The 21,118-nt window shown below is 29.6% G+C and overlaps 1 protein-coding gene and 1 long non-coding RNA gene across 4 annotated transcripts; one reads left to right on the top strand and one right to left on the bottom strand.

The window, feature by feature from the left end:
* Positions 1 to 115: 115 nt before the first annotated feature.
* LOC149031057 (uncharacterized) lies at positions 116 to 4,745 on the top strand. 3 transcript variants are annotated; one of them, XR_016178120.1, is made up of 3 exons: positions 343 to 604; positions 1,266 to 3,159; positions 3,250 to 4,745. It is a non-coding gene; the product is annotated as an uncharacterized LOC149031057 (long non-coding RNA). The 3 variants fall into 3 exon arrangements; XR_016178118.1 differs by lacking the exons at positions 343 to 604; positions 1,266 to 3,159 and adding an exon at positions 116 to 334; XR_016178119.1 differs by having other exon boundaries at positions 343 to 3,159.
* On the bottom strand, positions 4,382 to 20,604 carry LOC107067811 (retinal guanylyl cyclase 2). Its single transcript, XM_015323654.2, is given in 24 exon segments — positions 4,382 to 5,628; positions 5,846 to 6,444; positions 6,721 to 6,732; positions 6,908 to 7,178; positions 7,260 to 7,431; positions 7,505 to 7,697; positions 7,763 to 7,802; positions 7,805 to 7,902; positions 7,978 to 8,149; positions 8,233 to 8,382; positions 8,465 to 8,624; positions 8,872 to 9,048; positions 9,136 to 9,216; positions 9,492 to 9,680; positions 9,829 to 9,931; positions 10,423 to 10,528; positions 10,652 to 10,950; positions 11,050 to 11,419; positions 11,944 to 12,096; positions 12,219 to 12,345; positions 12,475 to 12,638; positions 13,216 to 13,535; positions 15,795 to 16,247; positions 20,196 to 20,604. Coding segments are annotated over 22 exon segments (4,152 nt in total). The 5' UTR covers positions 13,481 to 13,535; positions 15,795 to 16,247; positions 20,196 to 20,604; the 3' UTR covers positions 4,382 to 5,377.
* Between the last annotated feature and the right edge of the window lie 514 nt (positions 20,605 to 21,118).

Below are 21,118 nucleotides of genomic sequence, written 5' to 3'. Positions count from 1 at the left end.
GTCTTTTCATGAAGTTATACCTACGATACTTGATACGTTAACCAATCATAGATACAAATAAACCACTGAATTCGGTATCAAACTATAGCAAAAAATTAACCGATATTAGCACATCTATCGTTCATAAGATTATACTTATTATCTGATTTTTCTATTAGGCTTGACTATCTTTTAAATGTTACAAGCTTTGTTTCTTTTTAAATTTTCCTCTGTTTCCCGCGAGAAGCTCTTTGACAAATGCGTTCGCGGTTGCAGAAGTACGCGTGTGTCGTTAAGTCGTTAAAAGTATCATCAAAAAGTCATTAAAAAAAAATCATGTGTGCAGATAACACGAGTTAGAAATAAACCATTAAAAAAACTAAGTTTCGAGAGAATAAGACGAATGCACAGTAGCAATAGTAAGATAGTTGTAGGATTTATTTATTATAATATTGTTACCATATATATGAAAGGACTCCGGTATGACCTTGGGATAGGGGTAACTAACAAAAACTATCACTTTCAAATTGTATCAATTAGGATAGAATGCCGAATGCGATGGCCATAGATAGAAAAAGAAATTGTAGAATATTTATCGACGGAAAGATAAGCCGTCCTAACCTAAGTAAATATAATACATAATGTTTTGTAATTCAGGTAGATGATAGTCTTTCTGTGAATTTGAGGTATCTTTATCATGGGTCAACGCATACAAGAGTATTTTTTTTTTTTTTGATGCAACTAAATACCTTTAGATGCTTGAAAAATATCAGAACAATTTTCGTCGTATTTTTTTCGTTTCATCGAGTTTTAAATTACGATGATTTTAAAATCTATTTTTCATTTTCGTTGTTTTAATTTATAATTTTTTTATTTAACATTTTTTAATTTTTTTTTCTATATCCCTCTTCAATAAGTTATATTATTGTATTTTTATTTGAAATATAATAGCAAATAAGATTTGTTCTTGTCACGTGTCCAGTTTCTTCTATTTAAAAATGTTTCTATTCTATTAAAAAATGAGTAAAAATTTCCTAAATATGCAAATATTATAATAAAAATAATTAAAATAACAAAGATCACCGGTATGATCTCTGAGTGGAATAGCTGATAAGAACAACATTTTCCCAAATTCAAGCAATAAAAATTGAATGATGAAAGCGACAGTCATAGATAGACATAAAAATTGTGGGATGTTTTTATTGAGGGAAATATAATTCGTCGTAAACTAAGTAAATATAAAATATCCCTTTTGTGAAACTCAGGTATAAAATTGTATTTTTTAGGATGGTTTTCGGTTTCTCACTTTCATCTACATTTCTACGCTGTCTAACAAACATTTTAGGAATGATGAAATAAAGACGTTACAAAAAACATATGGAAAATATTGCTGGACTGAACAAAGATTCTGATACAAATGCAATGAGAAATCTAATAGAGATATCTTTTCGAGGAATGCTTTTTCAACTCCATAGCCTGCCACATTTCGAGACCCTTATTATTTATAACATATCTCGTCTTTATCCTTTGAACCGCAAACTTATATTCTCTAAATACAAATCTGAACGACGAAATATCTAAAAAAACGCATTGAATCGTATCGCTCTCTCAGTTTATCGATCTGTGTAAACAACGAGTTTCGATTTTGGGTCCCGTGGTAAAGTTCACCTATTCAAGATAGGCGTTCAGCGTGTTAAAAATGTTTTTTTTTTTATTAAAAAATTAATATAAATTTCTTTATTACGTAAATATTAAAATTAATAATATAATTTTCTTATATGCCTGGGTTAATACATGTCTTTAAATATTTTTTATAAAAACATATAAAAATCAAATTCAATAGAAATAATTTGATCTTTATGAATCAAATATATTTTATGAAGAAGCAAAATAAAAATGTAACCGTCATTTATTTGTTTTTGAATGAAGTTCGTCAGCTGCTTCTAACGTATTCTACAGTGTTTATTTCTTTTTCTCTGATGTATCTTGTAATCATTTTTTTGTTGTAAAATATTGCAGACAATACACTTATTATATTTTATATATTTCCTAATTAATAATTATAATATTTGCGAAATAAAGAATTTAATATGAATTTTTCAATAAAATAGAAACATTTTTAACCCATTCAATACGTCAAAAAATCAGTCCGAGTGCGTCCCATTACAAAGATCAGTTTATTTCTTCTTCAAGCGATTGTTAAATAAAATAACTTTTATGCCTAAAAGATTGAAGGATTGTTCAGTCCAGCAGTATTTTCCATATGTTTTTTTTAACGTCTTTATTTCATCATTCCTAAAATGTTTGTTAGACAGCGTAGAAATGTAGATGAAAGAGAGAAATCGAAAACCATCCTAAAAAATAAATTTTTATACCTGATTTTCACAAAAGGGATATTTTATATTTACTTAGTTTACGACGAATTATATTTCCCTCAATAAAAACATCCTACAATTTTTATGTCTATCTATGACTGTCGCATTCATCATTCGATTTTTATTGCTTGAATTTGGGAAAATGTTGTTTTCATCAGCTATTCCACCCAAAGATCATACCGGTGATCTTTGTTATTTTAATTATTTTTATTATAATATTTGCATATTTAGGAAATTTTTACTCATTTTTTAATAGAATAGAAACATTTTTAAATAGAAGAAACTGGACACGTGACAAGAACAAATCTTATTTGCTATTATATTTCAAATAAAAATACAATAATATAACTTATTGAAGAGGGATATAGAAAAAAAAATTAAAAAATGTTAAATAAAAAAATTATAAATTAAAACAACGAAAATGAAAAATAGATTTTAAAATCATCGTAATTTAAAACTCGATGAAACGAAAAAAATACGACGAAAATTGTTCTGATATTTTTCAAGCATCTAAAGGTATTTAGTTGCATCAAAAAAAAAAAAATACTCTTGTATGCGTTGACCCATGATAAAGATACCTCAAATTCACAGAAAGACTATCATCTACCTGAATTACAAAACAGGATATATTATATTTACTTAGGTTAGGACGGCTTATCTTTCCGTCGATAAATATTCTACAATTTCTTTTTCTATCTATGGCCATCGCATTCGGCATTCTATCCTAATTGATACAATTTGAAAGTGATAGTTTTTGTTAGTTACCCCTATCCCAAGGTCATACCGGAGTCCTTTCATATATATGGTAACAATATTATAATAAATAAATCCTACAATTATCTTACTCTTGCTACTGTGCATTCGTCTTATTCTCTCGAAATTTATTTTTTTGAAGGTTTTACTTCTAACACGTGTGATCTGCACAAATAATTTTTTTGAAGTGAAAACTTCTTTAGAATGGGAGTGATCTGAAAAGTAAAGAAACGGAAACGGAGCTATGTAACGAAGCTATGAAACGGCTGCTATACTAAATAACGAGAGAAAGAGAGACAAACATATAGGATTAAGCCTGTGAGAGAGAGACGGAATATGGCTATACAGTGTTTCCTATTCTCGGTCTCCTCTTTATGCTATGCTTCGTAGTTATCGCTCTTAGTTTTATATGTGTGTGTTTGTGCGCGACTGCATACTACAAAGCGTGGACACGTATTCTTTCGATACTCGAAATGTTTGTAGGTACGAACGATAGAAAGGTAAAAGAATAAACAGAGATAAGCACGTAGGTATGCACAAAAGTATAAAGTCCTAACCAACCGACGGTCGAAATAAATAAAGAAGGTGCGTGGTCTGTTTTTATTTTACCAAACGTGGTATTTCTTTTCTATTTAAAAATGTTTCTATTTTATTGAAAAATTAATATTAAATTATTTATTTCGCAAATATGATAATTACCAATTATGAAATGTATAAAGTATAATAATTGTATTGTCTGTAATATTTTACAAAAAAATGAAATGATGATCAGATACATCAGAGAACAAAAATTAAACAACATTGTAGAATATTTTTCTTATAAGTTTTCACCGCAAAAAAAAAGAAAGAAAAAGATGAAAAACCAAACCCCACTAATTGTGAATTAATGAGTTATTTTCGTAAACAAATTAATGGGTCATGTTGGAATGTGTAACTCAGATTTAAGAACGAAAACTAATCTTTTTGGTTCTCTTCATTCTTTTCTAGAAAACCATAGTTTATTGTAACACTTGCATGCTGTGGAGATCGGCTGACGTCATAGATGTCACCGATATAAAGAGTGAGTCGTAAGCTTAATATGTGTGCACCTTTGTTCCTTTTTTCAGTTTATTTGAAATAGCCCTTCGATAAAGACGTGCCATTCCTTGTGCACTTAAATATTGAAGTTTTCTGGTTTAAAATTATATTTCGTGTTATTTTTCATTTATAAGAACCCAATAATCCTACAGGTCAATTGTTGTATGTGTAGTAGTTGTATAATTTGTATATCACAATTATATATATATATTTTTATTCAATAATTATCTTTGAATTAAACAATATATTCTCTTATTATTATTATTTTTTTAATACGTGAATATATACAATACATACAAGTAAGATTAAAAAGATTCTGGATTATTTACATCCATCATACTCGCCATTAAGTAACATCAAAGAACAGTAATCTCTCAAATTGTAACATCATCTCATGGTAAAAATAGTAAGTAGATCATTTAATTATCATTCAACGAGATTGTCTTCTATATATTCCTTTTTTTATAATTTTTTATATATAATACTATGAAAATGAATGCAAATGATAGATAGCAGTTTTTTTAGAAATAGAACATTACATATAAAATAAATAAATAATATTACTTAGTTAATACAAAGCATTAATTATTATACATTTCATAAATGTTACCTTTAATAAATAAAATAAATTAATCACAAAATTATATGATAATTCTGTGTTAGCATAAAATGATTTTGTTTTTCTTATATATGTCCACACATTAATTCAATTTCAATGATGTTTTTGCAGTTATATTTCGTGTACTTTTAATGAGTTTATATATTTGATTGTAAAAGTTATTAAGCTACTTGTAGGAACAATTAATAACATAACATGCAACATATTTTACATTTAGAATGATTTCATATCGAGATGAGAAAGTTATGTTGAAACAACATTTAGTCTTATATATCGATCTGATATAATAATGTACCTTAGACCTCTGTCAACATCCTAAAGTAACAATAAATATAATGTTTTTTGGATCATCGATGTATCGAATAAATTTTCTTTGCAGAATTATACTGCATTACTATGATCAATGATGATATGATGACACATTTAAAGGAATATTTGATAATGAACGTGTTGTAATATTCCATTGATATTTCAAAAAATCAATGTCATACTTTTACTAATTCTGATTATTATGACAGATAACAATGATGACTTTAAATATTGACCATTTTCTTCAACTTGAATAATTTGATTTTTAATGCGTCGTTAAAGATTCAGCGGAGAGCGTGACCGAAGTTGTGTGACGAAATCTTTGTGAAATATGTCCAGGAGTAGATGGTACTTCCTCGATTCTTTCTAAATCATTAGCTGCTCCTGCACTATTTTGTTTAAAAAGTCGTTGAACTGTTCTCTGATTTGTTGATTCTTGAATTGCTATTGATACAGGCTCATCTCCTCTATCTAAACTAAATTGCCTTTTCAGAAACCGACCACTAGAACTTCTGTCTGAAATTATTCATATTTTAAATAATTAGTTTCATTAAAATATCAGTTGAGTTTATGTATATTAAAAGAAAATGCAAGAACAGAGTTATATTCACTCACAATTGTAATACACATGCGAGTTCATAAGTTGTAAATCAAATGTGTATCATAAATGAATTATATAATTATATTTGTTTTTCTCCTTCTATAATAAATAATAAACATGTAATATACTTACTATGTTCATTAGGAGAAAGACATCTGTAACGATTATATGGTGTACTGAGATCGTTTTCATCAATACCACCAATGAACCTTCGATGTTTACTTGCTGCAGCTGATCTAAAAGATAAAGCAACAGAACTAGCAATCGAGGTCAAAGATGTAGTTGATGCACCTAACATCGTAGCAGTTGTTTCTGTATCAGATACTGCTAGTATATTACTTGAAATTTGTGTATCACTTGATGTACTTTTCTTAATACTTAGATTGCTAATTTCAGTCGGTTTTTGATTTATACGTTCATTTTTTAATAATTCAAATAGATCTTCCGTTGATTTTAATGAATTACTCGTTTCAAGTGTTTTATCACCATGCACAGATACATTAACTTTTTTCGTTTCTGATGTTTCAAATGAAGAAGCGTTCGAAGAATTTCCTTCAATGATGATTTTTGCACTACTATCATCTTTTCCTTTTTCATTGATACTATCTTCATCATCTTCTTCATCGTGAACGCTATAATTTTTAATATTAGATAATATCGTACGCCGTGCAGTTGTTGATTCCGCTTGTCCATCTTTCAATGTGCTCTTCACTACCAGGCTCTCATCCAATCTTTTGAAATATGGATTAATATAATGCTTTTATTCTTAATACTTATAAAAAATATGTTTCTAAAATTACTAATACATTTGAACGATCTAACCAAGAAGAAAGACAAGTTAATAAGACACCAATTTTTTCAAAATTCTACTCAGTTGTAGGGATCCATCAGAACTGTGATGATACACATTTTCCATTGTGTAGAATATAAAAAAAAATTGGTATTCTCTGTCAACTTGTCTCTCCCCTTGTAAGATCTAAAAGAAATATAATGCACAATTAACTTACCCATGATCCTCTCTTTTGATAGCATGGAAGTAGATAAATTATCAGAAGACTGGAAAGTAAGTTATTTCAAGAAAAAGGAAAATTAGATAAACAGTTGGTAAAAAAACCTGTTAGAATTATATACACATTTATGATCTATTTTTATGATCATTTATTTATATTATAAAAAAAAGAAATATGAAATTACCCGAAAGGTGGAGGTGTTGGCAGTTTCTTATCAAACCCTTCTTTTCCCAATAGCCAATAAGTTTGCATTTTTCCTTTCCCTTTAACTTCTGTAGTACCACGATATTCAATATTATATCCACCGGCTTGAGTTAATCGATCTTTTGTTGCTTTACTAATGTGTATACGCCATGGTGCACCAGTTGATTCCATTCTAGATGCAGTATTTACAGTGTCACCGAATAAACAATAACGTGGCATCGTTAAACCGACAACTCCAGCGCAACAAGGGCCTGTATAAAAATAAAACATGAAATAAGTATTAAAAATTAAACCAAACTGCAATAATTCATTTATTTTATGCTGTACTTAACCGGTATGAAGACCAATTCTTAGTTTTAATTGCATTTGTGGTAAATGTCTTATTTTAAACCTTCCACTTTGATGTAACAAATCAAGCGCCATGGTGGCCACTTGAGTAGCATGATCAGGAATTCTAACTGGACATCCTCCAACTACCATATAAGCATCTCCTATGGTTTCCACCTGAAATAATAATCATTTTAAAAAATCAATTATATAATATTGAATCTAGTATGATTTTACTTTACCCACTTACTTTATAAACAGCATATGCATTGATGGTTGCATCAAAACAGGTGTACAGATCGTTGAGTAAATCTACTACTTGAAATGGTGTCGAATGAGCGGAAATGGTTGTAAAACCTACAATGTCCGAAAAGTAAATGGTAACTTCACGAAATTCTTCAGGATCAACGGGAATACCCAATTTCAATTTTTCCGCTACCGAACTAAAAACAAATCATCAGTCTCTTAATCTTTAAAAATGTTTAATTAGAAACTTTGATAAACTCACTTTGGTAACATTCGATTTAATAATTGTTCCGTTTTTTTTTCTCCATGTCGAGTTGTTCTGTACGTTCGCGTATCAATTCTTCCAAATTATTTGAATACTTTTCTAACAATTGGAACATAGTATCGATGAAATTAACTTTCCTGTAAAAAAAAAAAAGAAACAAAAAACATTATAATTGATTTTAAATAAAAAAAGTTATTTTATATTGATCTGACCTGCCGTAATTTAGTTTTTTGAATAAATCATGGACACAATTAAAATCAGGCCTCATATCCGGAGATTCGGCCCAACATTGGCGCATTATGTTGATAGCTTCAGGTGGTGCTGCACCTTTACTAACTGATGGCCTAATCAATGGTGGTGGTTTCATCACTTTTTCTATTATATCTGTAAATAATTATAATAAATAAATATATTTCATATTATAATCTTAAAAAAATATTTAAAATAATTATTCATTGTGTTTTTACCTTCTGGTGATAAAGCTAACATACAAAATGGTTCTCCGCGTACAATGACCTCTTGCATGATGATACCAAAACTATAAACATCCCCTGGTTGGGTACCCTTTTTTCGAAGATTCACATCCCTAAGTAATTCTGGTGCTGTCCACAAAAGATCTGCCAATGACAAATACGAATGAATATTAATTAAATTGAATATAATACAAATATTACAAAATAATAATAAATCTTTAATTACCACGAGATAATTTTGAAGGTGGTGACATATTTTGAGCTTCGTAAAATGCTGGAAGGCCATAATCAGTAATCTTAAGAACCCAACGTGCATCGATTACGCAGTTCCGTGATGTAAGGTAACCGTGAACCCTAATCGGTGTACCATGAAGATATCTCATACCCTTAAATAAATTTAATGCTACATTTAATCTTTACTTAAGTTCATCCGGTGATATTAACATAAAAATAAAGTGATCTTTATTTTTATTCGATCCCTTACAATTATTTTCAACACGTTGATGCATTTTTAATAATCCTATGACATGAATTGTTTTTTAAAACAAAGAAAATTGAGAGACTTTGTTTTATTGTTAAAGATAAATCGATATTCTATTTAAAAATAATTTTTTAAACAAATGTTAAACTTACTCGTACTAAATCCGTAAGCAAAGACAATCTGAATGACCAATCGAGTTTGATCTCATCTTGGACCAATACATCTTCCAGTGAACCTCTTGAACAATATTCCGATACAAGACATGGTCTAGAAGGTTCATTCAAGCATCCAATAAGGGGATTAAGATTTTCGTGTCGTAGGCCATGGATCTATCCATAAAAGTGTTAACAACAATTTATTTATAACCTTTTTTAGAATATCTTATTCTATTTTTGATAGAATAGACTGTTTTTTACCGTAACTAAAACGCCCATCGTTTTATTCTTCAATTCGAATGTACTTTGACAGGTTAATTCCTTCAGTTGAACCAAATCACCCTAAATAAATTGAAAATGTAATCAAAATTATGTATAAATAAATTGTATTTGTTTTTTTTTTCATTCGATGATAAGCGGATTGTATTCACGCAATTTAAGAAAATAAATCCAGTTTATAATTAATATCAAATGTTTACAAGTATTATTATAATTTATAATAAACACTTGATCTCTCGTAAAACGGAGTTGTTCATAAGTTGCGTGAATTAATATAGCGAACACTATCTTCATGTAAGCGTATGACATGACGCGTATGAAGACAGAGACGTATTTACATTATACATAGCACGTCGGACCTTGAAGAAAGTTTGTCTCGCTAAATTTCCGGTACTTGTTTGAAGATAGGGCCTGTGGGAACCAACAGTGCCTACTTGAAGTAAATCAGGTTTCTCAACTTTTGGCCCACCAAATTCTTGTAACGGCTGCAACCAGCAGCATAGCATTGTTTCGACTCCCTTATCGACCTAAAAGTATGGAATAAAATAATTTATTTTCACTCAGTTAGTCCGATGATAAAGACCACTGTGAATTGTTTCAACTTGGTCGAACTTTTGACCTAGTTTTCCAAATTAACCGCACTATTACATAATAGTTTCGCATTATAATACTAACAGTTTTTGAATCCGTATGATTAGTCTGTGGGAAGACGAAATCCGATGCCGTTAGAATAATTTTATAGGGTCCTTCTGATATTCTATTTTTCAGTAATTGTTTTCTACACAAGAAATAAAAAAATGATATCGTTAGATCATACATATAATTAATTAAGTAATAATAATGTTTTTGTGTATAATTTATATTAAGTTATTGTTTATAACTTAGTTATATATACTTACTTAATATAGTTATATTAAGTTAAGTATAGTATAGTATATATATGTTATATATTATATACCGAATATATAATATAATATAATATAATATAATATAATATAATATATATATGATTATAATTAACTTAATATATATATATATATTATTATATTATTATAATTAATTTAATATACTTTAATATCAATATAAAAAAAATTAAATATTTTAATATTATTATAATAAATAATATATATATATAATTAATATATTATATTAAGTTATAGTATATATAGTTAAGTATAGTTATATTAAGTTAATTAACACGTAAATTATAAAAAAAATAAAAGTCATAAATAACAAAAGAATTATTAAAAAACATAATAAAAGATTTACCGGATAAATATTGCTAGGGAAACAAGAAGAAAAGCCAATAGCAAGGATCCCAAAATGAGAGCTACGATATGTGTAGCATGGACGGATACCTCCATTAGACCACCAACTGTGATATAAATAAATTCTGTTAATATTTTATTAATTTCACTGAAACATTAATCTTCTTTTTGAAAAAAAAAACGCTGTTCATAGTCGATAATAATTCAATACACTTATCTAACAATTTTACCTGTGCAATCGTTATCGGCATCGCATGGAATAAAATCGATAGTTTCTACAGTGAAAAATGCAGGAGCATTGGTAGTTAATCTTTTAACAGTAAATCTTTCCTTCTCTTCTGAGATCATCATGATAGGTTCCCATTTATCAACATGCCAATCCATTACGATGTAAGTATACATTTTATTGTTGTAAGAATTGATAGTACCATTGTCGTACATCATAATGCTGAGTGATTCATTTAAACGTTCGATTAATGTCGGTCGCGTGTAAAATTCAGTACCATTTAACATTTCTTGAATATCATATCTGCAACGAACGGATATAAATCAATAATGTACATATTTACTTGCATATATACATGTACAATATGTCATATAAAGTTTTGATATGACAAAAAAAGTTAACCTTTGATCGAGTGGCATTAATATAAGCAGATTGTCTAACGTAGTACCACTAAGATTTTTTGATGGTACGTATCGTTCTTGTGATGGATTAATCTTTGCACTCTCATATGTCGTTCTTTGATTTACGATGGTATAAATACGTGGAATGTCTGAAGGAGAAAAGTTGGAAGACTGAGTAGTTGTTAACGAAAGTGAAATTGGCGTCTCAATTGGCGATGCCGTAGGCACAATCTGCGGAAGAAACATATCATTATCTTCCGTGTTGATCATCAGAATCATTGAAGTCAACATGCTCGAATCCCGTGATACATCCAGCTCTGTCAAAATACGATTCGTCGAATCGTCGTTCAGTGGTAAGCAAAGCACTGTAGCTGTAAAAAAAAAAAGAAATGATGACAGATAAACTGAACAAAAAATTCATGCGCTTAAAACAAATAATCATAATAATAATAATAATAATGCATAGTCAGGGGTTGACCCTTATGCGCACGCGATCTGATAGAATAGAAAAAAAAATACTATTTTCCATTTCATTTCCATCTAGCCTAAGTAATCCTTTTTTAAACCTATCTCGATGCACTGATAAACGGTGAGAAAAAGAGACAGACAGATAGACACACACATATAAAGAAAAAGAGAAGGATAGAAAAAGTACACTGTAAAGCGTATAGTTTGATTCAAATTTTTTTTGTTAGAATATTTTTTATATTTTCTTTTGTTCTTTTTATGGCACATATGTGTTCAGCGAATAAATGCAAACTAAGCGTTTCTGGTTTGAACGACGAATATAATTTACAGGTGCAGCACACGCTTTTAACGATTGTGCAAATTTTCTTATCAACAAAATAACTACCCATCCAATTCCTTTAAACCTTTTTTTTTTATATATATTTACCTCTGCGAGATATATAATGCAGAGATTTCAATGTTCTTCGAACTTGACTCCAGGTAGCACGTTGCGGTAATATCGCGTGATAACGTGGCACGATGCCGATAGTTCGAAGTGCATCTACCACGACCCTGTCTAAACTTGACCATGGTTCCTTGTCTGTTCGAAAAGAATCAGGTTGTTATTTCAAAGAAAAAAAAAGAAGAAGAAGAACAACAACAACAACAGCAGCACGTGATGTGGTTCGATAACAAATACGAACACGTGTTAAATCGTCTTACCGGTGCCAATGATTGCCGTTGAATTCCATTGTAAATGAAGAAACATTTCTGCAAGTGCCTGAGCAAGGGACGGTAAAGCAGGTGAAAGTCTAACTATGCTAGATAATTTTCTATCTTCCAAATTTTTCTGTAAATAATAATAATAATAAAAAAAAGAGGACTTTTATAGAAAAAACATGTTCCGATCTGACGATATCAATTGAATTTTAATCGGATTCTGTTATCAAAACGATGAGGATAGGAAAATATTATTTACCAAAGGACAAGTCCACGTGAATAGAGGCTTGTTCCAAGTATGGGCCAATTTTGAAACGAACTCGCAACTCGTGCTATCAAGGGCTGCTATCAAAGCCTTCGTTGTAGGTTGGCTGATAGAATACACCAGTGCGCCGAAACCCCAGGACCGCGTTTCACAGGTCACTGTTAACATTTATCACTTACGCGTCATTGTCGTCTATTTAGGTGTATATATATAGGTATATATATATATATGTAGTGTCGTGGCAGCATAATGGAAAGTACGCTACGTAATAACGACGATCAAACGAAAAGGGGGTTGGGTTAGGGGTAGGGGGGTAGGGTTTAAAATCAATTGGACGAGAATAATAGTTTTAACGCGTTTGCGCCACTTCTTCGTAAGGTTACTACTACTACGTTTTATCTGATTACGACATAAATCTTCCAAGGGGGGAAATAGGTATTAAATCGATATTGTATAAATATATATATGTATTGCATTAGCTTCTCCCATCTAAAATATAGTCGTTGCATAATATACAATATATATAATATAATATACATATACATATATATATGAACGTAACTTGACATTATAGTCGATGCTAAAATACATTCTCTTAATTAACATAGTACGACAGAGTATAAACATGCGTCATCGCGTAACTTTATATCTAATATTGGAGATAAATACATATATGTATTATAGTACATATATACATATATGTTTTCTCTCCTCTGGTCATAAACTACTACTCACGAGATCTTGGTAATATACTGATGGAAAGGTTCACGCTCCAATACTGTTGTAACTGATTTTGAATATCGGTTAGATTGACCTCCTCGTTGCATTGTTCATTAAGGAATACAACTATCTCGTCTTCATTTGGATTGAATTCCGAATATTCTTCTTCCGTATATTGCGATAAGTAAGGTAAGTTGATATCGGTAGTTAGAAGTAGACAGCATCTAGATAGGATCACGATTGGGATCCACCACCACTGGTATAGATAACTTCCAGCCATGGGCTCCTGCCCCTACTGCCGTTAATACCGTTGCCACCGTTGTTATCTCTACTGCCTGTTCACAAATACACTTTCTTATCAGCCAATCCGATCCAACAACAACAATAACAACTAGTTTCAATCCCTTAAAAGAACGACATTGTATTCACATATGAATAAATTAATGGTTCCCAAACTTTTTTGTCCTACCACCATCTCCCTTTCCAGAAAAAAACTTAGTATCCTCTGGAAATTAATTTTTTTTCAATTTTTATAACAATTTATAGGAAATATTGGGTTGGCAACTAAGTCATAGTGGATTTTGTTTTACACATAATTCAGTTTTTTGATAGCAAAGATAAGAAATTTGTTGAACGTTGCATTATAATTTATATTTATAAGCAAAATTTTCATTTTTATTTAAAATCCACAATCATTTAGTTACTAACCCAATATATATATATATATATTAATGTTTCTATCGTTTCCCTGAATTACTGCAGGATTCACCAGGGGGCAGTGGCGCCCACTTTGGGAATCCCTGGAATAAAATATGTTTGTTTCTATGTTTAACACGATTTTAATGATGTTTTTATTTTCTTTCAACTTTATTTAATACTTAATATCGTTTTAACAAAAATAAAAAGAAAGATTATACCTCTTATTTTTCATAAAATAACCTATTGCATAAATTACACATTATGTTTTTATTTATTTCACGTAATATATATGAAGTATTTATACAACGTCATAAATATGTCTTCTTTATAATGAGATTGAATCTAAACAATGTAAAATATTACGATAGAAATTTTGAGATCCCGTAAATAACTCTTTTTCCCACCCCCCCCTTCAACAAAAGTGGATTACATTTGGGACACTTTATCTCTCTTAAAAGTAATATCACTTTTTCTTACCCTGTCTTTTCTTTTTTTCTTTTTTTATAGCAACTTTAAAGTAGTACAAATACGATAGAGTACGTGGATACAATAAAACAAGGAAATATTGATAAGTACGTTTAGAGAAATAAAAAAAAAAAACTTTCAAAACCTGTTATATATCAGCGACGCTCATAAAGCATCGTAATAATATCTGGAATATTTCCGAGTAAGATAGAAGAGGACACATCCTAAATCCATTGACGGATTTTAGTGGTGGTTTTGGTTTATCCATTCAACGCTCAGGCAATATAGCAAAGGAACCTCCTGTAAATTAGGGGAAACTCTCCTATACACTTTGCATAACGTTCCAAATTCAATATCCCTTATATAGGGTGGTATATATATATATATACTGGTTTGAATCATCCAAAGGGATTTCATGCGAGAAAGAGGAGAAAAAAAAGATGAAAAAAAGGGCAAGGAAAAAAACCCCCATCAAAAGGATTTAAAGGTGTAATATTAAATATAACATTGAAGATTTATTTTAATTTACAAGATATAAAGATTGAAGTTTTTATCAAAAGGCAAAAAAAAAATTGTTAGAGATAGAGAAGAAAAAAAAATAAAAAAAATTAGAAACGGTAGAGAATAAAAGAAGATGAATAAACTTGGTAAATCTCTGACGATGAAAAAATATATTCAAACACGCAATCCCAATAAAATCCTACTTCTTTTCATCCCCTTACTTCTTTCCCACTTTATTTATTTATTCTATTCTTTATTTTTCTCGTCGTTTTATAAGGGGTTGAAAACGTAAAAGCAGTCAAATAAGTGTCACCTCGGTACCAGTGTTTTCTAAAAACAAAACCGAAAACCCTCAACAAAACGTTTCGCTATTTTCCATTCGTCACGCGTCTTAGGTTAGTAATACCCGTAGTTTGTTCTTCGTGTTGAATAATTACAGACATTTCTCTCTCTCTCTCTCTCTCTCTCTCTCTCTTTTGCTTTCAAATATTGCTTTTCTAGAGAAAGAGAGAGACAGCTACATAATTGGCAGGGTCCTACGTAAAAAGAACGAAATAAAATGGAAAAAAATTAAAAAAAACAAATTCACACAATTCGTACACAAAGGTATTTTTAAATAGCGATTTAAACTTTACCGAAATACGTTCAAAGAGATAGAAACAAAAAAACAAAAAGAGAAGAAACAAAAATGGATGTATACGAAAGAACGTTTTATAACAAAATATTTGAAAATTCTGCGCAAATTGAAAAAAGAAAGAGAGAAAAATAAAATAAAGAAGACAAGAAAGAAATATAGGAGAATAATTAAAATGAAATAGTTTAAAAAAAATTGAAATAAAACAAAAATGGCAAAGATAGAGGATAAACATTTATTTCACACATATTCACAGAAGATATATAGATTAAAATACATATATATATATACATACCTCTAGGCCCAGATCACGTGGTGCACGACAGCATAGCAGCTTCCTTCTCACCGAAATTTCGATTAAATTTCAATTTCATTTATCGTTACTCATCGCATTGGTTCGTTATCCTTTCGTTTCGTTTCTCGTTTCGTTCTTCTTCTTTTTCTTTTTTATTTTTCTACCCCCCCCTTGTACCACCCTAAAAGTTCACTTCTATCTCGGCAATGAATTTGATTCTATCTCGCGAGACCCCCAAACCTCGTGGTAAAGTCAATCAAACGTTTCTTCTTTCTTGCCTTTCGTATATTGCTTTTCGAATTGGTATCATGAATAATTGTTTATCTAATTTCACGAAAGATCCAATAATTCTCGATTGTTCTTCTTGTTCAAGAAATTTTCTATCAATTTTATTTGGTTTAACGTGTTGATCCACATCGATGTTAGAGAATGCGAACGATGCATTCTGGTTATCTAAAATATGTGAAAACAACTCTGATATGTGAGATAGACATTGAACGAGATGAAAACACAGATAGAAAGAGAAAACAGAGAATGAGTATGAAAACATGTTATTTTTTTTTTCGTATCGATTTAATTTCAATATGCATATACTATGCAATTTTTTATTTTATTTTAATTTTATTTTTTTGTTCATGTTATACGATACCTTTTAACTTCGTGTGAACAAATTCGATATTTGTTATTTCGATAGCTCGTAAGAAAGCAAATGAAAGATAGAAAGAAAGAAAGAAATAAAGAATAAAATATTATATACGATATAATAGAGATAGAAATGTATTTCATATCTATTTTATATTTCATAACCTTTAACAAAGTAAAATAAAATACAAATATTAAAAAAAAAATCCTCTTCGTTAACGAATGCAACGAATTCCACGTAATATATGGGATAAAAACTTTTCTCATTTTTAGTTTGATTTTTTTTTTTTTTTTTAAAGCTTTTCACTCACACTATAGAATAATTAATCTCTTTAATAATTGCACTTATCAACTGGGTTGCTAAAAATTCTGTTAGTTTGAACCCATCTGAACAAAAAAAAAAATAAAATAAAATAAAGAAAAAAAAACTATGTGTTTACTACCGATAAAATTACGCACCCTTAATGTTGCAACGTTTAAATAAAACACGAAGATAAATTTATCTGATACACATACCATACATACATATATATATGTATATATATATACTTTAAAGTAGCCAACCCCGCGTGTACATGGATCGTGTACATTCTTCCGTGCAAAAAAAGATGCTTACTAATTAATCACGGTTGGTTTCATCGTTGTGAAAAATTTCACGCAAGATTGATCGAATAAATACTATAAATAATCTTTTACATATAACAACGACGTCTATCTACACACTTGGAAAGAAAGAACACGCATATATATATATATATATATATATATACATACACGTATTTTTACACACGTGACAAGATGATACAAAAACGATCGACAAACTCCACTCACTCACTCACTCACTCACTCACTCACTCACTCACTCAATCATTCTATCTCTCTTTCCTATTAACTTGTTATAAACATTGTTTTATTATTTTATTTTTTTAATTAAAATGTTTCAAACAAGTCGAAAAGAATGAAAGAAAGAAAAAAAGACAAAAAGAAATAAATTAAAAAACCCCTTTTCTATTACAATATACCATTTTCTAATATTCACCCTGTCTATACGTCCGTCAAATATCTGACCGAGATATTTTATTTCTACTCTTTTTCTATTTACTTCACCTACCAACCCCCAACTCACCCCCATATTCTTTCTCTTTTTTTTATGTTCTCTTTTTCTTCTTTTATTTTTGCATTCTCTTTTCAGCCTTTTCCCCTAGCCCCTGTTCAACCCCATCTCACTCACCTTCACATCATCTCACTTTTTACCCTTTTTTTTTCCCCCATAACAAGTTTCAAGTACCATCACCTATGCGCAATCTAATTTTCTCCGTACTGACGAAAGCACCGATTCACACACGCAATTCTATCCTTAATTATGCATTTTCTCGAATGAATGAGAAATGAAACTGATAAATGCAAAATAATAAAAGTGAATTACTTCGAAATCGTTGGATAAAAGTTAAGGGTGAAAGAGAGAGAGAGAGAAAGAGAGAGAGAAGAAAAGACAAAAGGGAAATATATTTTAAAGAGACATTTCTTTCCCTTTATCTTTCAATCTTTATTAAAGGAAACTCGAGTTCACTTTTTTATACAATATTTATGTATCGAAACTCATTAAGGGGATCCAGCTAATAAGAGATTGGCGCTCAGCGACCTTTAATATTTTTCATCTACGTTTCTTTTACCTTTTCTTCCTTCTTTCTATTTTTCTTTCTTTCCATTTCCTTTCTTTTCTTTTATTTTCTTTTTTTCCTTACGAAAGCAATATTCCAATGAGTAAAAGAAGTAGGGGAGAAGGTGGTACGATTCTAGTGTAACAGAAAAATGGTAAGAAAATTGGAATAACATAAGCTTTTTGAGGGTAATTTAAAATCTACGAATATGTTAACTTTTTGAATACTGAATTGTTTAAAGATTTTTATACATACATATATAACAAATTTACTTTGTTGTTATATGGATTGATACGTGAAAGTAATAGATGTTATTTGGAATATATTTATATTGATGATATAAATTATATATTTATATATAATATATTTATAATTATTAATTTATTTTATAATATATTATATTATATATTTTATATATTTACATATTAATTTTTTACATATTTTAATTATATTTTAATTTAATTATATATAATTTAATATTATATTTAATTTATATATAAATTTAATAATATAAATTTTAATTATATAATTTATATATTTTATTAATTTATATAAGCTTCTGAAATTCAGAAGACGAGTCAGACTCGTTCGCCGTAACTTCGCCCAAGTCAGTAGATGACGAGTCTGACTCGTCAAATGTACCCCAAAGGGATTAAGGACACTTTTGTAATTTCTCTTCTTCTTCTTCTTTTTCTCCTTTATTATTATTTTTTTTATTATTTGTTTTGTTATTTATATAAGAACAGCTTCGACATATTAGATCAATAATGTAATACTCCTACGGTTTATTTCTTTTTCTATTTCTCTATTTTTCCTTTAGGATAGAAAAACGTTGTTAGGGGGTGTCGTGTCAGCAGAAAATAAAATAAAATAACGGGGAGAAAAGAATACAATGCCGTAACTCATCCACGTACTATAGTAATAGAAACGTAAACTATCATGTAACCACTGTATCAAAGATTTACTTTCGTTACGCGTACTTTAAAAACGATAAACCTCTAAATCTCTTTCCCTTTTTTCCCTCTTCTCACCCTCCTCGAATACTTAATACCTTCGTTTCAACTTTTAAATCGTATTTCTCTATCATGATTGTTCAACTTAATCGAATAAAGTCATAAGTAACTTTGATAAAAGTTCTACGAAACAATGCATGAACTACTTTCCTACTCTCGAAACAAAATAATAAAATAATAAAATAATAATAATAATAAGAATAAAAACAAAAAAGAAAAAGAAAAAAAACTGAAAGAACATAAATTACATTTAAGTACAATGTTAATACATTATTAACATTTTTAAATTTAAAAATGACAACAAAAAATAAACAATTTATTCGCGTATCTCAAATATGTAATATTTTATTATTAATTTTTTATTTTTTATCATTATTATATTTATTATATATTGTTTATTATATATTTTTTATATGTAACATTTTATTATTAATTTCGCATTATTTATTATCTTTTTTTTATTTTTTATTATCAAAACAAGTAACACATATATTTTCTTTCTTCTTCTTCTTCTTCTTCTTCTTCTTCTTCTTCTTCTTCTTCTTCTTCTTCTCCTTTTTCTTCTTCTTCTTCTTCTTTCTCTTTCATTTCTTTTCTTTTTCTATCTTACGAATCGGCACGTGTTGTTTTATCGATCAAATTTTTCACAACGTTCGAAAGATTTACAATTTCAATCAACATAAAACAAGCTCCTAGGGCTTTATAAATTCACATATACCTATATGTATATACATATATACATCAGAATAGGAGTTTATCGTAGTTGATAATGACATTACGCGAAGTATATAAATCTCACCGGTGATGTTTACTCCTACGATGAGAGAATTGTTTAGGACGAGTGCAATTAAGTTGCAATGTCGTTTCGAAATTTCGCGGACTAGTTCGCTTAGGAAGGGTAGAACCTTCCAATAAACGTTGAAACTGATAATGACATACGATCAGTATTAAAACGGTTCATAGATAAATGCATTTTAACAACCTTTACGATCATTTTCGTCTATAACATTTTATCATTAAATTCTAAACATAATACAAACAACAAAAGATTAATAATTAATAAACTTAATTTTTAGGATTCATACCTGCTAATGTGTATCCCACGTATTCAGAGAGGGTGAAGTAATAATTTTACACAATTAATTTAGAAAATACAGTCAAGTGTCCTCCTCCCTCACAATCTTTGTGATCGTAAGATCAATTTGTATGGTATGTTACACACGATATTGACACTAAAATGAAATAAAAACAACAAATGTGGGTGATAAATTTGAACTTGGATCAATTTGTCAAAATCAATCAAAGTTGATCGTTCCAGGGTGTTGGTAAATTGATATAAAAATGATGTTAATATGTTAGCGAATGAATAGAAGCGAAATATAGTGAAAAAATTACGAGATAAAAATCGTAAGAAACCGCTGCAGCAGCATAATTCATGAGAAACGATCCGAACGCTTTGGCGTTCGGTATCGAACTGAACACTTCTCGTCGCTAGCTCACCTACTGATGCTGGACGTGTTGCTATCACAACGAACGTTATCACACGGTCATCCCCAGTCTTCCCGGGGATGCTGAGCAGCAGTACCAATAATACTCACTGGCGGTAGAAGCAGCACTTTTCCCTCTCCCTTTTCACCCTTTTTCTTCTCTTCATTTTGTTTTATTCCTTTCTCTTTCTTTTTTTCTTTATCTCTTTTTGTTTTTCTACCCTTCCAATGCATCCTTCCTACCTTCCTTCCTACCTTCCGAATTAATTACCCTACCAGAACAACGACTATCTACCAAACCCTTTTTTAGGTCACATTCCTTTTCACGTTACCAATGACTTTTACTTAATGGAGAAGGGAACATATAATTCATTATTTAAGGTTAAATCGAGGTTAAATTCGATATTCCAATAGGATTGCGAGATCTGTGACATACATCTAATACATGTATATATGTATGCATGCATGCATACATACATGAAATTTATAATATACTTACATACTCGACGACACCTACGTAC

The sequence above is a fragment of the Polistes dominula genome, unplaced genomic scaffold (genome assembly GCF_049000335.1).
Source record: "Polistes dominula isolate Pdom_NZ unplaced genomic scaffold, Pdom_raw_medaka contig_12, whole genome shotgun sequence".
Taxonomy (NCBI): domain Eukaryota; kingdom Metazoa; phylum Arthropoda; class Insecta; order Hymenoptera; family Vespidae; genus Polistes; species Polistes dominula.
The sequence above is the reverse complement of the archived record's forward strand: the minus strand, read 5'-3'. Positions and strand labels throughout refer to the sequence as shown.